At 38.4% G+C, this 21558-nt stretch overlaps 1 protein-coding gene across 8 annotated transcripts in view; it reads left to right on the top strand.

Annotated features, from left to right (window-relative positions):
- MAPK10 (mitogen-activated protein kinase 10) overlaps window positions 1–21558 on the top strand; it is a 204295-nt gene that overhangs the window by 26984 nt on the left and 155753 nt on the right. For 3 of the 8 annotated variants that reach the window (XM_018073715.2, XM_018073708.2, XM_018073745.2), the window contains exon 3: window positions 1322–1432. In XM_018073715.2, coding sequence (XP_017929204.1) covers window positions 1413–1432 — 20 coding nt within the window. In that variant the 5' untranslated portion in view covers window positions 1322–1412. The other 5 variants (XM_018073728.2, XM_018073721.2, XM_018073732.2 and 2 more) reach the window with 5 other exon arrangements.

Genomic DNA, 21558 nt, shown 5'->3' with positions numbered 1-21558 from the left:
ATACATGCATCTCTCACTTTTTTCTATGATCACAGACAAATGTGGAATAAACCTTTTCTTGTAAGATGCTGCTGGGCTGCCAGGCTGTGTGCTTACAGTTGTAAACCACACAGTAATAGAATTTTTGTGGCTTTTCTCTTTCACTGTGTAACACATATGTATATGTATACACTTATTTGTATAGTGTGTGTCTATATATATGGAAAGACAGTGGAGAAGCTGGACTGTTTGTGGTGAAACTGCATTATATTCCGTGCTGTGCTGGGATAAAAGGAGAAGGTCAGTGATGTAGGGCAGCTTAGACCCAAGAGAGAACTCCTTTTAAATTGACTGTGGTGGTTTGTATTATGTTATATGCAGGAACAAAACCATCAGGGAATATCTTGGGGGTCTCTCAGTGCAGCCAGGTGACTGTTGGCATCCAGCCCAAAGCTGGTGTGCAGTCACTGCCATTCTGGCATACTCGGGGAAAAATGGGAACCAGAAGTAGTGTCTGCCTCTATTCCCACAAAAGGAAGCCGAATTATAGCATATTAAGCCATAAAGAAACTTCTTTTTTCATTTCTGTAAGGATCAGAAAAGTTCCAAAGCATATATAAAATAAGATCATTGGAATATGGATTAATAATGACACTTGACTCTTTGAAATCCTATTTGGTTTCTCTGCCCATTGCAGATGGGTTGAAAGTAGATGACTTTTAAGGTCCCTTCCAACCTAAACCATTCTATGGTTCTATGATACCAATAATTTGGAACCTGAAATAGAAATTATCATATCTTCAGTCTACTTAACTGTAATCTTTACTGACTTGAGGACTTTTTTTCTGTGTTGGGACATGTGCAATGTGGGGAAAATACTTGCTCATAATGGGCTAATAATAGATTTTGTAAGGTACAGTTACATTGCCTCTGTGTTTACCTGTCTGCAAAATGCATGCCTGCAAAGAATTTGAAAATAGAAAAATTACATTCTGAGCATGGGTTTCTATAGTTTCGTGGAAATCAGTCATAAAACTTGAATGACATGAACACAAGCAAAATGCATGCCTGCAAAGAATTTGAAAATGGAACAATTACATTCTGAACATGGGTTTCTATAGTTTTGTGGAAATCAATCATAAAACTCGAATGACATGAACACATAAAAGTAGGGGGTTTTTTTTGCTAGCTTTTGTATATTATCGGTGCCTATATAAAAAGGGCTGCTATATATATGTATATATATGTGAAAAAATAGATTATATTGGAAGAATTAGCCATGTTTCTCCATCTGGGAAAGGTGGGGGGGAAAAAAAGATAATTATCTCTTATTTTTGTTTAGATCTGCCTTTTCAAGAAGAGATGCAACTACAGAAAGAAGGTGTGGTGGCTGTACATCACTGTGGTGTTGTCTTTTCTGTAAAGATGTGCAAATGGACCAACTAGTCTTGTGGTAAGTTATTACTGGCAAAAAGCAAACATGAAACACTTGAATCATTCTCTTAACCTGTGTAAGGCAAACTGCTTCAATATTGTGGTCAGTGGGCTAGTGGAAACAGTCCTGTAGCTGGTTTTGGTTTATTCTCTATTTACAATAAACATTTCACTTCATTATCTTCCATTCACAATAGTAAAAAACCCCACAATTTGCAGGAATAACAGGAATAATTAGATTTAAAAGTTTTACTTCTTTTAGAAGTAATGAAGTTCTAAAGGATGCAAGTAAAAAGCAGAAGAAGTGAAAACACTATAGAAGGTGACTGTAGTGTCCCCTTTTTTAAACTTTTTAAACTTTTTTTAGTTGCACTCGCACATAGCACAAGACTGTGTCTTCTAGGGCAGGAAATAAATTGTTTGGTAATATCTGTTACCTGATATTTTTCATTGAAACACAATAAAACTAGGATAATGGTATCCAGTCTGTAGCAATTGGAAACCATCAGATGACTGGCACCTGCCCTGCATATAGGTTATGCCTGTCTGAACAGGCAGGAGTAAGGTGGCACCTAGGAGGTAACACATGTGTGGATGAGCCAGGATAAGCCAATTTTCAGCAGCTACTAGCAGCAGTAAGATTTTGGACCAGGCTAGTCTTGACTTGTGGAAAGCTCTGTGTAAACAATAGTGATGATCTTGGGGAAGAAAGAAATAGCCTATTTTGACTGAAACTTCCTCTTGTTGAAAAGCTCCTTAGCTTTATTTAATCTACCTTGAAGAGTAAAAATCATCAAATAATTGAGAGCCACCCTGGCACATTAGACTCATGTATCTAATATTTGACTAATATTTTTAATAGATGATTGATCTTCAACTGTTAGGAATCAAGCAGAAAAAAAAAAAAAAAGCTTGTTTGAAATTTTGAGACTTGTCTGTGGCTTTTCCCTCATTAGGGTGTTCTCCAGTTTGCTGTGAAGAGTCGTTGCAACAGGGTCAAGTGTTCACAATCTATATCTTTTTACATACATAAAACTGTAAAGTCTCGTCACTTCCTTATCTTGGCAACTGAAATTCTATGCCCTTCTGTATATATCTGATGAGATAATCACCCACATCTCTGTTAAATGTAGAGGTTGAGAAACAGGGTAGAGCTGTAACTATTGCAAAGCTGAAAACATTCATATCAGTTAAACTGTGCTCTTTGTGGCTGCAGCTGCAACTACTTTATTTAGAAAAAGAAGTCAGAGAGAGAATGTGAAAGGCAGTGGCTGCCATCTTAGTGGCTTTGCAGATTCAGGTCTGAGTTATTTTTGGTGCTCCAAAAACTGCTTCTGCCTGCTTAAACAGTTGTAGGAACAAACTCAAGAATCTTCTTTTTCCCCTTTTGTGATACTGCACAAGTGAATTTTTCTCCTGTGCTTTCTCTTTCTGACTTTGGGGCTTGCATTTGCTTCTGTTTTAGGGAATCCAAGCCTGTCACTGCCTGGAAAAGTGGTTCTGCCACTGAACTATTAGCTAGAAGTGCTAATAGTTTTTCCAACTGTGCTTAAAAAGCAAGCAGGACTCCTCTGGCTATTCACAGAACACCAGGATTGTGAGAGGAGACCTGGACTTTTTGTGTTCTAGACACAGAAAGGAATTCATATATAGTGCAGTGGCAAATGTTTCTTCTAAGATAACTAGCTGGTTGTCATCCTTCATGCCTGTAGCTTTAGATAAGCTTGGCTTGAACGCCTGTTTCTCCCCAGACATAGTGAGGGAAGCACTGAAACACAACTTTGAGATTTGGATTCTGTCCAGGGAATCGCAGGCCTGAAAGACAGATGTGTCAATGTGCCGTTCCTAGGGATCTAGGTTTCTTACTGAACCCAGTGATGTTAAAAGAACTGTAGTAAATTTTGGGTTTGGTAAAGTGATCTAGGGCAGCTTTGAAGTGGCTATTTATGGCACAAACTCTGTTGAGTACAGTCCCCAGTGTGAAGGTTTTGTTACATAGCATTTTGTCCATCTGTTCTGTGATTTTGATGATTTTTTTTTTTTTTTGTGATGGGAAAAAAGCTAAAATTACTTTGGAATTTGTTCCTATTCCTTGCTGCTTGTCTAAGAAGGAAAGTGAAGTGATACTTAATGACTTTAACAGGAATTTCCTGTATTGGCAATCCTTTCTTTCTCAGTTAACATTTGAAGAATCGGGTTTTTTTTCTCACATCTTCTTTTCCAATCCTTTCAATGCCAATTGAAAACAGAAGTATTATTATAAACTTTTGCTGGATAACCACTAAAATTTACTTGTATTTGGCAGCAATGTCCCCATACTACCATCACTTTTGGCAGTAATGGTAACTCTTGGTAATGGTAACCTGCTTTTATTTTTCATGTGTTTTTAGCATAAAATCTTAGAACTTCTCATCTCATTTCCAACAATTTTCTGTGTTAATGAAAGCACTTCTTCAGAAAGCAATGCAACAATGCATATTATGAGATTATCTTGGAGAACTGTTGGTTTAAAAATACAGACAAAATATATTTCTATCTTAAACGAAAAAAAAGGCTGAACAGATGCAAAAGTGGATCAGCTTTGAACTTTTTATAAGAAATATTAAATTATACCTATATAAACATTCTAAAGACAGCACAGCTTTTTCTGTGGTTCAGTTAATAAATATGTTTGCAGTTGAAAATTATTAAAATTTTATTTAATAAAAGTCAGTTGAAAAAAGGAGATATGTAAGTACTGTTTGTGTAAACTTGATTTATTGAATTTGTGCAGTAATCACTGAATTTCAGGGTAAATAGTTTTGCTGTTATCATTTAAGCCTTTGTTTCCTCCAAGAGACTTTCTCACTAATTTCTAATTAATTCTATTATTTGATGGGAATTTCAAGTATTTTGCTTGATTTCAGAAGTAATTTAAAAAAAAAAGTTCTTCTGAACCTTGCAATTTAAGAAGAAGGTAAATGTGATATTTGTGTGAAGGCGGTACCAGATTCAGAAGTGATGTTATTAACATTTATTACATTACATTTTTTAAATTAATGTTTTTAATATAATTTCTTTCATCCCAAAGGCACTTTACAAATTATGTGTATCAGCTGTCATCCACTAGATGGGTTAATGCTTTGGTGATTCCTCTAAATGACATATTGCATGCAAACAAAAGATCTTCAGTGTCTTAGTCAAGGTTGATAAAGATTCATCGAGGCACCTGGTGCTTTGTTCCAGGAGAAAAGTGCTGTGCTTGGAAGGAATCCATGTCAAGATTACACTTAGAATCTGTGATCAAAAGGAGAAACAAAATACGTTTCGTGGGCAACTTCCAAGTCCTAGTTTCATGCTGTAACCTTGCTTTATCTGTCTGTGATAGCAACGAGAGATAAGTTGGAGTGTATCATAAATTGCAGCTTGACTTGGAGAGGACAGCAGACATCTGGCTAGTGTAGAGTTGATGGCCAAGGACATTAGGAGCCCAAATAGCATCGATACCAGTGTGACATGAAATGCTGCAGAGAACATTGTCTGCTATCTAGCTCCTAATTCAAGAGGGATGTAGTTCTCCTTAGTATCCAGTGGCATACTGTCCAAGTCTGCAGAGATTGTCTTGGACTTCATCCAGTATCTCAAATAGCATCAAGTGCTTGTGATGAGATGACAAGCTTGTGCTTCATAAGGCTCACCCAGGAGTGTTGTTTGGATTAAAAGTGTACCATTTCCATAATGTGTTTCTTTTGCTTGAGTTCAGAGCAAATAAGACAAATCACTGAGGGAAAAATGTAGGGGATAGACCTGCCAGGTAGATGTCAATAAGTAGTGTTCTCTGTTTTTTCTCCTGAATTTCAGCTCCAGTAAAGTAAACATGGGGTGTCGTGGAAGTTTGCAATGGCCTTCAGCAAAAATGACTGCAGACAAATCAATCCCCACAGTATGTTAATTCTTAGGACTCGAAGGCAGAGATCCAGTGCTGTTTTTCTTTCTAAAGTGGCCAGTTGCTAAAATATGATTTAGAGCCTCTCTTTCTCTCTTGAAAGGAGATCATAGAATTTTCTGCAGATTCTGACTTTGATTTTGGTTTTTTTCTTTCCAAAAATCAGTTATCTATTTCAGTAGATATTAAGAAACGTCAAAAGTTAAAGATTAACTTTCTTTTGACTTAAAAAACAGGAATAACAATTTTTTCCTGAAATATTTCCATCCTGTCCCACCATGAAAGCATACTATGATGCTGCAGTCCCTCTTCAGTGATACAATTAGATCAGTTATAAGAATAGTTCTTGAAATGGGCCTCTGCAAACTATTCTCAGTCAACAGAAGTGGTTCTTTAAGCCTTGAAACCTTCAGGCAGGTTATGGTCTTGCCTTTCCTGTCAGTAGAAATAATACAATGTTAAATTGAGGTGTGCCAGGTGCTTTTTTTATTTTATTTTTTTATTGTTTATTTTCCAGCTTTGTCTAGGTTGTTATTCCCATCACTGGCTGTAGATTTGTCTGAATTTACAAGATTATGTGACTGTCTAGATCAGATACTTTTTTTCCAGTATAGGTACTCATGGACACTGATCACACCATCTCTGTTTTTTCAGTGAGGTAAAGAGAACAGGATCCTTTTGTTTCTCTGGCTTAGGCAGAATTTGCATGAATGTGTGAATTTCCTTCTTTTTTTTTTTTCCTACTTGCTGTTTCTATGACATTCTTTGCAATATGGCAGAATGAAATGAAGAAGTATGCCGAGGCAGTGAAGAGGGGGAAGGACTAGAAGCACAAATAGTGTCTAAGTGAAACAAGAATGCCTGGAAAACGTGAATAGCTCAGTTATAGCTGAGCTATTACTTCATTTATAAAATTGAAATATCTTGGCTTGAAATTGCACTCCTCACATCACCGTTCTGCACCTTTGGGGAATTACAGACCTTTTGAACAGAACCAGTTTGCACATTGTCCTCACTTAGCTGTTGTTTTTTTCCAGAATCAAAATTAAAATATGGTGCTTAATGCTGCTCTGCATAATGCTGTATGACAGTCATCTGAGTATGTCATGGAAGTAAGGGTCATCTTCTGTTTCTCTTCAGCTGTGTCTACTGCTTTGTCTTGACAAAGGCTATTTGAGTGTGACATTTGATTACATTTGTATCCATTCTACCTTCCAGTGGTCACTAATAGAGACCTTGGATTATGTTAGGAGTGGTGGAAGGAGGAGGAAGCAAGGTTTCTCAGGTACTCCTCACGTTTCTCTGGTCCCAGGCCAGCGCCTATGGCACAAAGTGAGAGATGCAGTCTGAGCTGCTCCTGCTAAGGTGAAGCAGCTGAGGCTCCCTTTGGGAGGTTGCCTCAGATGGGAAGGTTTCATGCTGATGCTGCTACAGCATCACATGTAACAGGCACTCTCCTGCCTTTGTCCAGCATTTGAGAGCATTGCAAGCATGCCTTAGGCACCAAATGTGGAAAGCAAGTATGGTGAAGAGAATTTTTGCATACTTTGAGAACATGCATCCCATATACAGTGCTCTGGGTAGTTGACCTACCTATCTCACTGTGTTTTACTGTGAATGAATTTTTTACAAATCAAATCCAAGTTTAGCTGTTCTATTTTTTTCTTAACTCACAGGCAATGCTGGAGTCCTCAGGGTTAGTTTCTGTCTTTATGAACTGTGGTCTTTACAACTCCCTAGTTTAAGTGAAACCTTTTTGAACTATTTCTTGGGTTGGGGCTGAGAAAAAATAAAATGTTCAAAACCACTTTTTCATTATTTGATCATTCTGCTCCCAAAGGGGAACAAGAACACCTTTGAAATTGTGTATTTGGAAGAAATACTTGGGGGAACCAAATGCATGGAGACAGTCAACCCAGATGCATTAAAATAAATGGATCATGTGCTGCTAATTTGGACATTCTGTGAACCTAGTCTTTGTTGGAACTGTTTGGTTGCCTTCTGGGAGCAGAGACTTGCTCATGTGCAAGCAATGTGAAATCAGGACTTGGTAAGTGCAAAGCATCCCCAGGTGAGCTTGAAAAAAAGTGGATGAGTTGTCCAAGCTCTTATGTGAGAATTAAGTTTAAGAAATGAAACAATTCGCGAGCAAGTAATGTACCAAGAAAGCCTTTATAAGAAAAGGTGATACATGAAAAACTTTTGAAGTAACCCAGGAACCAAAGTTTTCAGTAGCAGAAGAGGTTTAGCCATCTCTCAGCAGGGAGCAGAAACCCATGTAGTTCACCAAATCTGGACATGGATTCTTTTCCCATTTAGGTAAGTCTATGCAACTTTGAATACAGCCATGTTTAGCCAAGAGAATTATTTGGCCCAGCTCTTCTAAATCCTACCTTAGGGAACATATTATTGTCATGGTAACAGGGTGAAAGCTTTTACTGTAAACTCAAGATAAGAATTTATATTGTTTCAAAATGTATATTTGGAGCACAACCTGTTAATATCATCAATATTTATACAGCAGATAATATCTTCAGACAGGCTGGACACCATCTGTCACGGTCTGATTTCATTTTATGGCTGTAGCAAAGTGAACTGACAGTGTAGAATTTTTCACAGAAGTCAGCTGGAAGTGTGTCATGGTTTTCACATAAGCCTGTGAAAGGTTGTAAATGGTGGTCATGTATTCATGTTATGTAAACAGGGAAAGTACTTGTTTTGGGAGAGGATTGATTTCTCTTTGTTTGCGTCCAGAAACAAGTCTAAATTCTGTTTAGTGCTCTACTGTACTGCAATAATTTATAATTGAATCCTTCATACATGCCTTATGTATCTCTGCAGGGAAAATTGAGCATGAAATCATTTGCTCTGGAAGAATTACTGAATACAGGAAATGGCAATTTTTATAATTAAATAAAACTTAAGCAGTTCATGGCATTATCATCAGATGACAATTTAAAATTAAGGTTGTTTTCTTTTTCATAATAAATATTGGGTTTATGACACTTTCAGCATTTCATGTAATGTTTTATATCATTAGGACAACAAAACACCCATGATAAATTTATTCAAAATTATATTAGTGCATTTTAGGTCATATTTATTTGCTAGGGTTTTATAGGACATACAGCTCTTGACAATAGACAAGCCAGTTTAAAAAATGGCAGTAGTATTATTGCGTGCTGAAATAGTTTTCTTGATACGTTTGTCATCAAATAAGTGCTAAAATATTTTTCACTGAAGATGCAGTAATTGAAGGTATGGATGAAATAGTTTCATGCCTTTTAAGAGATCCTGTTTCCCCAATACTTGTATGGTTTGTTATTCATTAAGTTCATTCCCTTTACTGAAGTAAGTACTTAGCAGTCCAGTTTTGTACATGTAATTCACTGCCTAGTGAGATATATGTGCGTCCTGCTGCTTCGTAGTTGGGGGCTTTTTATCAGGACATCCTTTTTCTAATTATGGTGAGTGTAAAGACTTGAACCGCTCTAATTTGTGTATTCATATGCCTGCCTGCATTTGTGTGCACATTTCTCCTGTGTTAGTGGTTCTCTTGTTGCTGCTTAATATATTTATCTGCCAAAATTCGTTTTATCCTATACAAGGAATTGATTTAGCAATGTACGGGTAACAAAAAGCATTTTGACTTGAAGGACTGTTTTTTTCTGAACCTGCTCCTTTCCTCTGCTACATATAAACCAGGATTTCAATTTCTAAAATAATGCATTTCAGTAAAACATTTCAGAGAGTCGCCTGATTTTGTAGTTGTTTGTATGATGTACAAGCGAGTGGTCAGTGCAACCCCTGAGTCACTTACTGTTAATCAGTCTGTCTTTTATGAATCCTTCTGAGGTATCTATTATGCTGATTTGCTGTCTCTTTCACTTAAAACCTTCCTTGTGAAAAAGTGAATCAAGTGAACTTGCCCAACAGCCGTGCCCTGCCCTGTGATATCCCCGCCTGTTCTCGGTGACCAGACTTTGTCTCCAGTTACACTGTTTAAGGGCAGCAACTCTGTATTGGTCAGGCCACGTGAAGGTACTGTTTGTTTATATTGTTCTTTTCAACCTCAGAGTTAACCAAAAAGCTGACATGCTGCCAGTCATAGTTATTTCTCCATCTCACTTTAGTTCTGTTACATCTGTCCATTTGTATAGCAAAGTTAAAGAAATCCTGAGATTTAAATGTACACTTCTTCATGGTATGACAGCGAAGAGGTAGTAGAAGGAAAGGGGGTGAAAGGGGAGTAATAGGAGTATGTGTAGCTTCTTTAGCTTTTTCAAAAGCCTCTCTCGACCACTAGTGTAACAATCATATGGAAAATGAAATAGCTTCGAAGGCCTCTTGATGGAGATGAGCACAAAATCTAAGATTATTATTTGTCTGGGGATACAGTCCAGCTACACTTTAATCAGTAATTTTTTCTTGAGAATGAGACAGAATAAAAGCAATGAAGGCTTCTTGCAAATTTTTGGATTTTGTTGAAACTGGCAGAGAAGTTTAGTGCAATGGAAGGTCGTATATCAGACAAATGAGAGCTGCGAAAAAAGTACATTTTATTGCATCCTCAAGCTTGAAAAATAACTTTGGCACAAAGAGACTCTTGGATTTCATGTAGAGTGGGCATATACCCAGGGAGAGCAGCAGTGGCGTTTTGTGTCTGGTTCCACAGACAGCCTGTGGCACACCTTCACTGTTCCACTTGAGAGTGCTATGTTGCAACAGACTGGAATCATAGAAAACCATGGCTGAAGGTGATGCTGAGAAATCACTTAGTTCTAGCTTTATCACTGAATTGGGTGGAAGAATTTGTTTTAGAAATTATTTGTTGCTTTATGCCTTAAAAAAATGAAAATGGTTGCTCGCTAGGATTTTATTTTAGTGTCCTTAATTTAATATGATTCATTTGACCATTGAGAAGAATATGACCTCTGTAAGGCAGGCAGAGCTGAATTGGGTGTGTAGCAGCTCTTAAACCATCACAGTTTGCAACCCAGTGCATTAAGCCATTGCCAATTTCAGATTGCTTTAGTATTCTGGATTGCAAACTGTGGCAATTCAGGAGTTGCTACATTCAGCCATCCATGCAGCAAGCTCTGGGAGAAATGGCATAAACTGCTTGAGCAATTCCAGTTTAGTCCTAGACATCACATGGATTACCTGTGAGTCACAGAGTGCTTCCATGGCAGGCAGAGTTAGTACTTCTGTCCTGGTAGGACCATTTCAGAAGATTCATATGAACACTGTTGAAGGTGAGCACAGAGTCACAGCCATTTTCCTCTGTTCTTTAAAAGCAGTGCTTAATTCTTATAAAGAGTGCCTCATTTACCTACATCTATTTTTATTTTTTTTTAACTAAACAGCATCAACAAACAAGGAATTGGAAACACAGACAGACCAGAATCTCAATATGGCAGTTATTTTTTTAAGAGTGATCTTTTCATTTGTATAAATACAGGACTGAATGTGAGCAACTCCTGACACCATTGTTCTCCAAACCTCAGTGTTCTCAATCTCTCTTATGAAAATCAGTGACGGAGGTACAGTCTGATTTTCATCTCCTGTGCTACAAATTGTATGAACTTTGTTTTGGAATCCACATGTGAAGTGAATCAAGATGTTTTGTACTAGAAAAGACCAACACTGAGTGCTTTAAAGGCCCAAAGTAGGGATATAAGAGAGCATGTCTACCAGTTAGGGTTGGGGCAGCTATTCTGGGAAACAGGTGCCTAAAATGATTTAAATTATTTGACACAAATTTTGTGCACTGTGTCAGACCCTTTCAGTGTTTAGCTGAGGCCTGATTCCAGAGTGGAATGCATTTTATGGCATGGCATAGTGGTGTGTCTCAGCCCAGCCAGTAAACCATCACTGCAGGACACTGTAAAGAGCAAGCTGTAATCACTCATGAATGTGGAGAGAAATGCTGGTTTAGCTGTGGAGCTGGAGGAAGCAGCATCATTGGAAAAAGCAGCATTTGAAAAGCTGCTTTTTTCTATTAGATATGTTGTTTCAAGGACAAATACCCTAATTAATCTCCAAAGCCTCTGACACCTCTGCAGGAGCTTAGGCTCTTTGTTTCTTCTCCCTTTACCCAGTGCCAGCCCTGTAATTATGTCAAAAGCAGCCACCTTTACCCTTTCCACACCACCTATTTTCTAAGGCATTCTCCTGACTCGCACAATAGTGTGGGTTTTTTCTAGAAAAACTATTTTTTACTGTATCCTGAACCTTTTGGGTAATACATGTGTTTGGGTAAAATATGAGTATGGATGTATTTTTAAGGAAAAAAAGTCCTCTTTGCTTCAGATGAGTGACAAACTTGTACATATAGGTGTACATATATTTGTGTATGGTTGCTGTGGGTGGAGTCTTTCACCAAATGAGCAAAAGCCTTTAATAGGTGTTTGCCATAAAGAGACACCCCCCAAAAAAGAGGGTAATATGTAGACTTTTTTCAAAGAGGTAATTTCATTCTGGTCTTTTGCCTAACAGTAATGTATTTCTAGAGTCTTGTTGAAGAAGATTCACAGCAGGAGTAATTTTTCAGGGTATTCTCTTGTGGTATTCTGTAGAATCTGGAAGGGATGGAACCTTTCTCAGAGTAAAAGGAGGCTCCTTTGCTCGGAGCCCCTCTGCCTTGGAAGCAGAAGTACTCACTTCTTGTGCAAATGTGATAGTAATGTCCTAGACACTGAGAGTAGATGTGCTATTGTATGTGAGAAAGAATATTATTACAGAGACAAAAAGGCAATGAAGGTTTTTGTGTTTCTAAGGATGATGTGGAATCTGGCTGTTTAAATTTTTGTCAATGTTGCGATGAGAGTGGTTTTTTTTGTTTTGTTTTGTTTTTTTTAATTTCAATATCTCGTAGTTACTACCAGTTACGGTTTCTGCTACACGTCTTGCAGCATCTTTATTGCCCCCTCTCCAGCACTCAAAAAAGTAGTTTAGTAAACTGTAGATTTATGAAGCTTACTCAGTCAAATATGCTGTGGTTATTGAGGCCAGTAACTCGACACATTAAAACTATCAGGCTTATTACTTATGTCTAATGTGCAGGTGTTTGCAAACCGTGGTGGAGATTGTGCCCTGCTGCCCTTGGTGCCTCCTCAGGACGCTGGTGACAATGGCAGGGTGCTCTCTGGGTACATAATGTACCTATGCATACTTCTTCACTCTGCATCATCCAATATTCTCTTAGTATAAAGCACAGTGTGGGGAGGACTTTCTGTGGTGATTGTTGGCTTGTGATAGAGCTGTTAAGTAAATTAAAAAAAAAAGAAAAGACTGTGCAGGAGAGTTATAACTATAGAATTTTTTCTCACTGCAAATAAACGTGTTCAGACTTTCATGCATGTATATATGTATGCAGGAACGATACAGAGATCAAGATGAAAACCTTCACTTCCAAAAAATAAGAACACCCAGGAGAAACAGACTAATTGAGAAAGGAGAGTGGTATGTGTAGGCAGAAATGGGCAACCAATAGCTCAGGGCACAGCCACAGCCAATGACTTCACTTTGTCTGTGTTAGGAGTTCCAGGTCATACAGGACTGTGTTTGGCTCTGGGTGTGGTAAAACCTAGGGAATATTTGGAGCACTGGCAGGAAAGCTGCAGTGAGTTCCTTTGTGTTCTTTTTGACCAATGAAACTGATGTACTGAAGGAAATGGTTTGGGTATTTTAGCAAGATTGAAAGTCACTATAATATAAGGAAGGCAGTGGGATTGTTCAGCCTGGAGAAGAGAAGGCTTTGGGGAGACCTAATTGCAGCCTTCCAGGACTTAAAGGGAGCCTACAAGAAAGATGGAGAGAGACTTTTTACGAGAGCGTGTAGTGACAGGACAAGAGGGAATGGATTTAAACTGAAAGGAGGTAGGTTTAGCTTAGATATTAGGAAGAAATTCTTTACTGTGAGGGTGGTGAGGCAATGGCATGGGTTGCCCAGAGAAGCTGTGGCTGTCCCATCCCTAGCAGCATTCAAGACTGGGTTGGATGGGGCTTTGAGCAACCTGGTCTAGTGGAAGGTGTCCTTGCTCAGGGCAGGGGAGTTGGAACTAAATGGTCTTTAAGGTCCCTTTCAACCCAAAACATCATATGATTTTGTGATAATATTTCTGACTAGCTCTTATCCCAGCCTAAACCTCATGGAGGTCTAGTCTCATAGAAGTGTAGTAGCCTTCCAGTGTACTTTTGTTGCTGTTTAATGTCAGAAGAGAGGAGACATCCTGTAGTTTGACATAGGCAGAACAAATGTCATCTGCTTAACTTTTCCACTTGAGGACATTAGAAGTCATCACCAACTCGACTTGATTCTATGAGCTCAAAATGCAATAGTTCCTCTGTGCAATGAGACTTTTTAGAAGTGAGATTTGGGACATTCTAGTAGTGGGCACAACATATTGTTAATGGGGAAATCTCTAGCAAGTCTTTGGGCTCCTAAGGGACTCCAGGAGTTGCATTGCTTGTTTATGCAAGCAATAGCTGTGTTCTATAACTGTGAAGGAGATTTGTTGTGATTTTTTTTTTTTTTTTTAAATCTTTTTATCCTCCTCCCAAGCATGATACTTAATTGAATTTTAGGGATTTGGACGGTTTTTTTAGGGTGATGGGCATTTATGCCTTTGCATAGCAGCTAAAGTAAACAAAAGAGCAGATCCACACTGCTGTTACTACCTTCTCTCTGCGCTGCCTAGCTGCCTGATGCTGCAGATGTCTGAGCTGCTGCTGGTGAGTGCTACAGAAGGCTGTTCAGCTTCCCTTTGCAGTCTGCTCTATCCCCTGATTCTCCAGGAGATACCGTAGCTGTGGCTGCAGATTAGATTTTTCTCTCCCTCCCCCTGCGAGACCTCTGTGTGCTTTGACGTCATGTGTGCTCCTTTCAGTTGCCATAGCAGCCCCATTCCCCAAGCTCTGCCTGTCTCCTCTGGTAGGTTCCACAATGGTACAGCCAGCATCACGCTGCACAATGGTTTCCAGGCAGTGAAAGAGCGTGATTCAGCAAGCCACTCTTTCCCCCCCCCCCCCCTTTTATTTCATTATTATCAGACATTTTGCCTCCCCTTTTTCTGTTCTGTTCTACCCTATCCCCCAGGCTTTTATTCGGTTCTTTAAAGGAAAACCGTGATTTACCTCGAAACCAGCTGCCCATCTTTTTTTTTTTTTTTTTTTTAAATTATCATCTTTTTTTTTTTTTTCCTATTATTATAAATAGCCCATTTTTTCCTCGGCACTCTTTGGAATGTGATTTAAAAATACCACCTAAAGTCGCAGTTTGGGGAAAAGGTTTCTGGACGAGGAGAATAGCTCGCAAGCAAGGAATGGTAGGTGTTGATGCTAATATTCTTTGACTAACTGCTTTCGCAGGGTGGGGTGATGAATATTGATTGCTGTTTAAAAAAAAATAAACAACAAAACAGGGGAGAGGGAGACACACAGGTTAATGAAGTAAATTGCTAAGCGAAGCAAGAAGGCTGCACCTGTCCTTTTTGTGGCCAGAGAACCATCATTTTCCTGTGTTTGGGTGTGTATGATCTTTAATGTTTGGGCACTGCAGGTGACCGGCGGTCGTGGGAGCAGGGCAGGGGGCACATCACGGATGGGAGTGTGATAGTGCTTTACCAGCTGGCTCATGTAAACAGTAGTGTTTTACTCAGCCTCATCACCTCTAACGCTGCTTGGGGGCTTTGGGGGGAAGGAGGTGTCTTGGCTTGCAATTCGGTAGGAATGAGTACGTTATGTGGGTTATGTGGTCCATACAGAGCCATATAAAATTCGACTGTGTAAAAATAAAGAGAGGATAAGCAACTATAGGAGATTGAGAGGGCAGAAGTCTTGGCCTTTTGCAGAGTGGTTGAATAGGAAAAAAAAAAGTCTGTGTGGGGAGAAGTGAGTGTTTGACAAACCTTGTCGGATGTGGGGATGGGGGTTGTTTTTAAGAAAGTGGCCTTTAATCATCACTCTTCTACATTACTTGGGTGCAAGTGAACAACTTGGCCCATTGGGTTTTACAGAACCAACAAGAGCTTTCTGGAGAAGTGTTTACAGCGAGCTACAGGCCAGTTATTTTAAAAAAGAGAATTAATTATCTGTAGACACTGCAGAGAAATCAATGTTGCTTTGCAGGGAAATCCTCTGACAGCAAGGCTACTTCTACAGGAAGAAATGTTGGTTTTGTTTTTTACAGCAGAGAGACATTATTAAAAATAATACAAATTTTGACTTGGATAATTAAGTGTTAGAGCATTGTTTAATAAGCCGGTGGTGCTTCCAGTGAACCATGATGGGCATGTTTCACAGCATTCATGTACAGAGTGATTGTAAGCTTGTTTACATGGGCTCTTTTTGCTGCATAGCTTCATGATATCCTCCGTGCAACCTTCCCCTCCTCTGATATGTTCACTGTGAGTTTTGCTGGAGACTTTTTTAGAGACAAACTGATGCTATGAAAATACAAATTTTGAAGAAAATGATGGCATAGAGTAGAGATTTATTAGCAGGAAAATACAAATTAGTATATTGTAAATGATCAGAGGGATCTGCAATCAGCTTGCTGGAGGACACAGAGCTTGTCCTGAGAGCCCAGCTTCAGAAAAAGAGAACAGGATGGTGTAGGTACTGCACAGGGCTGTTTGTCTCTGCTCACATGTAACCTGTCTTTGGCCCCTATGCCTTGGAAAAAGTGGAGTGCACCAAACCTCTCGTATTTTAACCCTCTTTCAAAACACTGCTGGGTAGTCACTGGTCAGGAATACTCTGGAGTAATATTTTCCTCTGTGGTCCTCCTGCTGTGTGCTCTCTTCCTGCTAGGAAAGGTGGCATAGAAATACCTTTTCAATAGGCTCAGCTAATGACTTTGTCTTACAGGGATGCAGATGTGAATGACAAAGGTGATTTGACCTCAGCCATTAAACAATATTCTTTTTCTCTGATTCTCAATAAACTGCACTCTTGTGCATTGTTCTCTCCTGCTGTTTCAGAACATGCATAATTTGTCAGGGTCCTGTTGTAATTATGGTTTTGTTGAGGAGTATTAGGATTATCCTAAATAGGATAAGGACAGAAATCACTTACCATGAAAAATAAGTTACCTTCAGCTGCCTCTCTGCCTGCTTGAAAAATGTCCTTCTCATTGTTAAAAAGCTCCTTCAGTGCACACACACATTTTTATGAGCAGACCTTGGAGATGAGTGTTTTCTTGCAGGTTTGGGCTTTTTTTCCCTCTTTTTTCCACAGTCAGTGGTTGGCACGTTTGCAGCCCTTTTTTAGAGGTTTAACAGTACTGGATCAATATACCATCAAACAGTGTTACAGTACTGGGATCTGGCTTGTGAAAGCAAAGAGAGTTATCAAAATTTCACTGCCATGGTATTGGACAATGTCATAAAGTTCGTCTGTAGTTTGCAGTCCATTGCAAAACTCATCCAATTTAAGGAAGAGCTAAAGGATGCCCAAAGGAGGATGGTTTTAGCATTGCTTTTGCAGACGACATTATAGTTTTGTTGAGACTTGGAAGACAGAAAAGCTGCATTTAGGGAAAGGTCTCCAGCTTTAAAATCGGTAACCTCTTAAATTGCTGTTCAGTAGAAACTACCCAGTTCTTTAGACAATTCCAAATTACAGAAAATATCACCAGCTTGTTGATAAATTTTCAAATCAAAGTGAAGTGGTTTTTTGTTTGTTTGTTTTTATGGCAAGCGTTCTATATCTGTAGCCCCTCCCATTCCACTGATTACATTTTGAGCTTATAATAGCACTACTAGAAATTATGTCCTAAAAGCCTAGTGATTGCAGTATTACCACAGTTGCTGCTCTGTTATGTCATCAGGAGTAAAGGAGAGAGACTTCCCTGTCTCTCCCTGTATTATTGGACAACAATACTGAATATGGATATAACCTGGCTTTCAATGCTCATCGTCTGCTACCCTTATCTGTGATTCTTGCACACTTACGGTTTTGAAGGCTACTTGCAAGAAAAATGAGCCTTCATGAAAGGGCAGCAGTTAAAATTAAAAAAATGCTGCACTTGCTGTGAATTCCTTTTTTTTTTTTCCCCCTTCTGCCAGCACCATCTGTGGAGGCAGATATAAGAAAGTCTCTCACAGAAACAAAATCTTTTGTACTCGATTAACCGCCTGAAACCGATGGTCTAAAACTGAAAACAGCATACAATTTTAATTAGTGTGAAATATCAGGTGTTAGGGCTATGTTACCTTTCTATTATTTGTGATAGTGAGAGTAAAGTAGAGATAAAAAGCAGTACAGGGGATGGGACAGAATTTCACAATCCCCTGTCCACTATTTGCAAAAGTTACACAGCTGTCCTTGAGTTGCTATACTGTGTTTTAGCCTGACAGCTGTAAGCTTTGTTAGCAAGCTTTAGAATCTGTCTTGGCCAGTTGTTAGAAGGGAAGAACAGGAAATTCAGGTCCCAGTACTTTCCGGTCTTATTTGTTTGTTATAAAATGAAATTTTTTAACATAGAATTTGGTGTATGAATTCACTAGTGGTGGTGGTGTGTTCTCCTCAGCTTCATCTCTACAGAAGGGATGTAAAGTCATGAAAAAAGCTGGAGGTTCAGAAGAGCCTTCCAGTCAAGTCAGTAGCTGCTTCACCAGGATTCTGCCCTAAGAAGTCAGTAATCCAGGAAATTAGGAACTGCAATTTGAGGTGGGGTTTCAGGAAGCCTGAGTTCACTGGACCCAGTTCAGTGAAGTACAGTGGGGCCTCTCTTGTTAAGTAGTGATTTTCTCATGAGGATTTTTAATCTTCTATTTTTAGTACAAGATTTTAGTTCTCTTCTAAGGTATTTGAAAACCTGTTGTGGTACAGGGGTAAGAAAGTGTTGCCCAAACCTTCCACTTAATAGTAATCTCTCAGTTTTGTTCAGTGGTGAGACACCAGAGCACTGTGTATTTGATTGTTCCATCTTTTATTTACTGTCTTAATATCACAGCATTTGGTTTTTACCACATTTTTTGAGGTTGTCTCTCATGCACTTTGGCAGTAGAACTTCTTTTGTAATGTTTTGTTGTTTAAGAGGATGCTAGTTTGATAAACAGCAGTAATTCTCAGGCCTTTTCTTATGCCTGTATGTGTCCATATCACACAATTTTTAAAGCTGTTAATAATGTCAGAAGTCAAATTTAATTTCCATTCCCAGGTATCGATGACAGATGACTGTGTACATATTTCAACTTGTTATAGGTAAAGTTTCTGCTCTTCCTTATTCCAAAGAAAAATTTGAAGATATGACCTGAGAAAGATAGTATAGAAACAAAAATAATTATTTTAGAACAGTCTTATGACTTTTTTTATCACCATCTGTTGCAATTTGAACAGACTTGAATATGTGCTCCTGAAAAGTAGGGCCTTGATTTTTTAATTTTTTTTTCCCCCTTTTTTTGCTGGTAGGGGAATAACCATGACACACCTCCCCCACTTAAACAGCACTTCATTCTGCATTATTTTCACTCTCTAGCCTTTCTTCTTTGCAAGGAAGAAGGGAAATTTATGGTACAGATACTGCCTGAACTGGATGCACTATGGTATAATCAGAGAAAAATCTTAAGTCTTTGCTATATGGTGTGCAGATGCTGATATTCTGGGTTAGTTTAGTTTTCTGAAATTTTCTGTTTCTATCAGATTTGAAAAATAAACCCCAAATATTTCTTTCTCTTTTTTTTTGTGCTTAGGGCTAGTATTAGAAACCTGTACCAACAGCAGGCCAGACTCAAATATCAGCTATGGCAACCCATGCATGAAGTTGATGCCTTTGAACTATTTCCTATAGATGAGACATAGCACATGCTGTGGTGAGTCAACAATGTATTGTTTTATTAAATGATACTCCTTGGCAAAAAAAATGCCAAATGCCAAAAAATGCTTAATGCCAAAGTGCATGCTGATTTTTTTTTTCCTCCTTTTTCTTTTTTTTTGGTGGGGGGTGGAGGGAAGGAACATTATTGTTAAAACTTCTGGTAATTTTTAGTACACATTAGCATACTACTGTCATCTTATAATGAGTTTTTCAGGTGTATATTTTAGCATTGTATAATTATCAGATGGAGCACATCAGGAATGTGGTTTCAGTGCAAGTTTTATTATAGCAAAATAATTTTTAAATGATCCTACACATGCAGAATTCTGAGTACTATTTAAAATAGTAAAATCTGTTTTACTACTGTAAAATCCACTATTTTACACCGATTTTTCTAACTAATGTTTTGCACCTTTTTGATTTGGCGTGGGGAAAAGAAAAAGTTACTTTGTGTCTCTGAGATAACTGAAGAAGATTGTGATGAGTCCTCATGGAATTTTTGGACATATATCTCCTTATCCTTGGACAGGAAAATAAATTCTGAGAATAGTGATGAAAAGCAAATGGTCTTTATAAAAATACTCTATAGTTTTAACTATCTTAAGTCTGCTAATAATTTCAATGCATGTTTCTTACATAATAAGTCATTTTTGATTCTGATAATTTCTTTAAGGTGGTTTTGGTGTACCTTTGGGAGATGAGGAATTTTTAGATTTCTTGTGTAATCTCAATAGAGTTATTGTGAAACCTTGTTACTCTTGATGGTAGCCAATTTTCTGCTCCAAAAAGGTTTATTTTTTTTTTTTCACCCCTGATACTATCTAGATGTGTGTCAGTGCAGCCACCACAACCAACACAAACTGAGGGTCAATGGCTTTAAAAAGAAGCCAGAGATTCAAGTTGGTCTGTAGACTTCAAGCAGGTCTTACATGATTTGGCCTTTATCAGTGGCCAAATCTTACTCCTGATGCTATTGCACCAATCAGGTGTAGATCCAAGTCCCTGGAGTGTTTTTACTGTTCTGTAGGGAGATAGAACTGTTACTTGCAGATGAGGCAGAGAAGGAAATGCACAGTACATACTGATTGGTGGGCAGCAGTGGCACGGGGCTGATGTAACAGTGGTGAAATGAGTGCTCTGGGGGCATGCCATTTTCATCCTTGGTAAAGCTGCTGCAAAGAATTAAAAAGGTGTCAGCTAAATCTATTTGACTCTGCTTTGAAGTGAGGTGAGTGGCAGAAAGTAGTGCCTAGTGGTTCACTGAGAGAACTTGTGTTCTGTTGCAATCTAAAGGGTTTCCCAAGGGGAGAAGCCATATGCTGGACATTTGTGGCATGAAGAGTCCCACCCTGGACTTCCACTTGTGGACATCCAGTGGAAGCAATTTATTTTACCATTTATGTAGAACTTTAAAATCTCTCTGTATTACTACTGTGATGTATTTAATTTGTTATGGCTTTTAAGGCCTGTTGTCCAAAGGTAATTCTTGCTAGCAAGACAGCCTTCATCTTGGTTTAGTGTGTGGACTTTGGAAACTGTGACACTAAACCTTTCATATATGAATAGATCTGGGTGACTTTTGAATTCACAATGAAGCATAAAACCATATGATTTTTTTAATTAATATTCTTTTCTTTTTAATTACTGTGTTTAGGGTCATATAGGTAACCTGCTAGTTGTAGATAGTGAAAGTTTTAAATAAGCTAGCAGCAACAAAGTTTATATGATTTATGATAGTTGGTAGAGTTGTACAAATAAAGAATTTTGTTAATATGTCTGTAATGAACAGATGTTGCATGAAATTTTTGTGTTGTTGTGTACATGTTAATACAATTAGCTGATAGTCATGGCAGTCCAGTTCCTCTCTCCATTAACATTATTAAAATTGTTGTATATGTAGAAAAATCACTTTTAAGAAACTGAGCTTCTTAATCCCCACTCTTGGCAATTTTACATTTAGTAGTATACGTAGTGCTAATTTTGGAATGCAGGGATACTCCTGTCTACAAGCAGTGTGACTCGATCATTTGTCCCTCAAGTCATGAAGATGTCTTTATCTTAATGTTGCAGCTACTGATATTGGTGTGTGGTATTTCAAGCATGCACCAAGGGCCCTGTTCAGTGGACTTTCTGAGTTCAGTGCACATATAAGTCACCTCCTCCAGCTTTGTTCTTACCAATTTAAGTTTCAGGATGGCTAATCAGTACAAATAGCAGGTTTTTCAGAGACAGCATATGAAACAAAAAAATTCAGATATGTCATAGGGAGAGAGTTGCTTGAGAAATTTTCCTCCCAGCTGACAAAATACTACTAGGCCAAAATAGTTAAACGTGTTTAACAGAAATTAAGGACTTCAAGGTCTTGTTCTGAAGCTACAGCTCCACAAAAAGTATC

Source organism: Manacus vitellinus, unplaced genomic scaffold (genome assembly GCF_001715985.3).
Source record: "Manacus vitellinus isolate BGI_N305 unplaced genomic scaffold, ASM171598v3 scaffold_0_pilon, whole genome shotgun sequence".
Lineage (NCBI taxonomy): Eukaryota > Metazoa > Chordata > Aves > Passeriformes > Pipridae > Manacus > Manacus vitellinus.
This window is presented reverse-complemented; position numbering and strand designations above follow the sequence as displayed.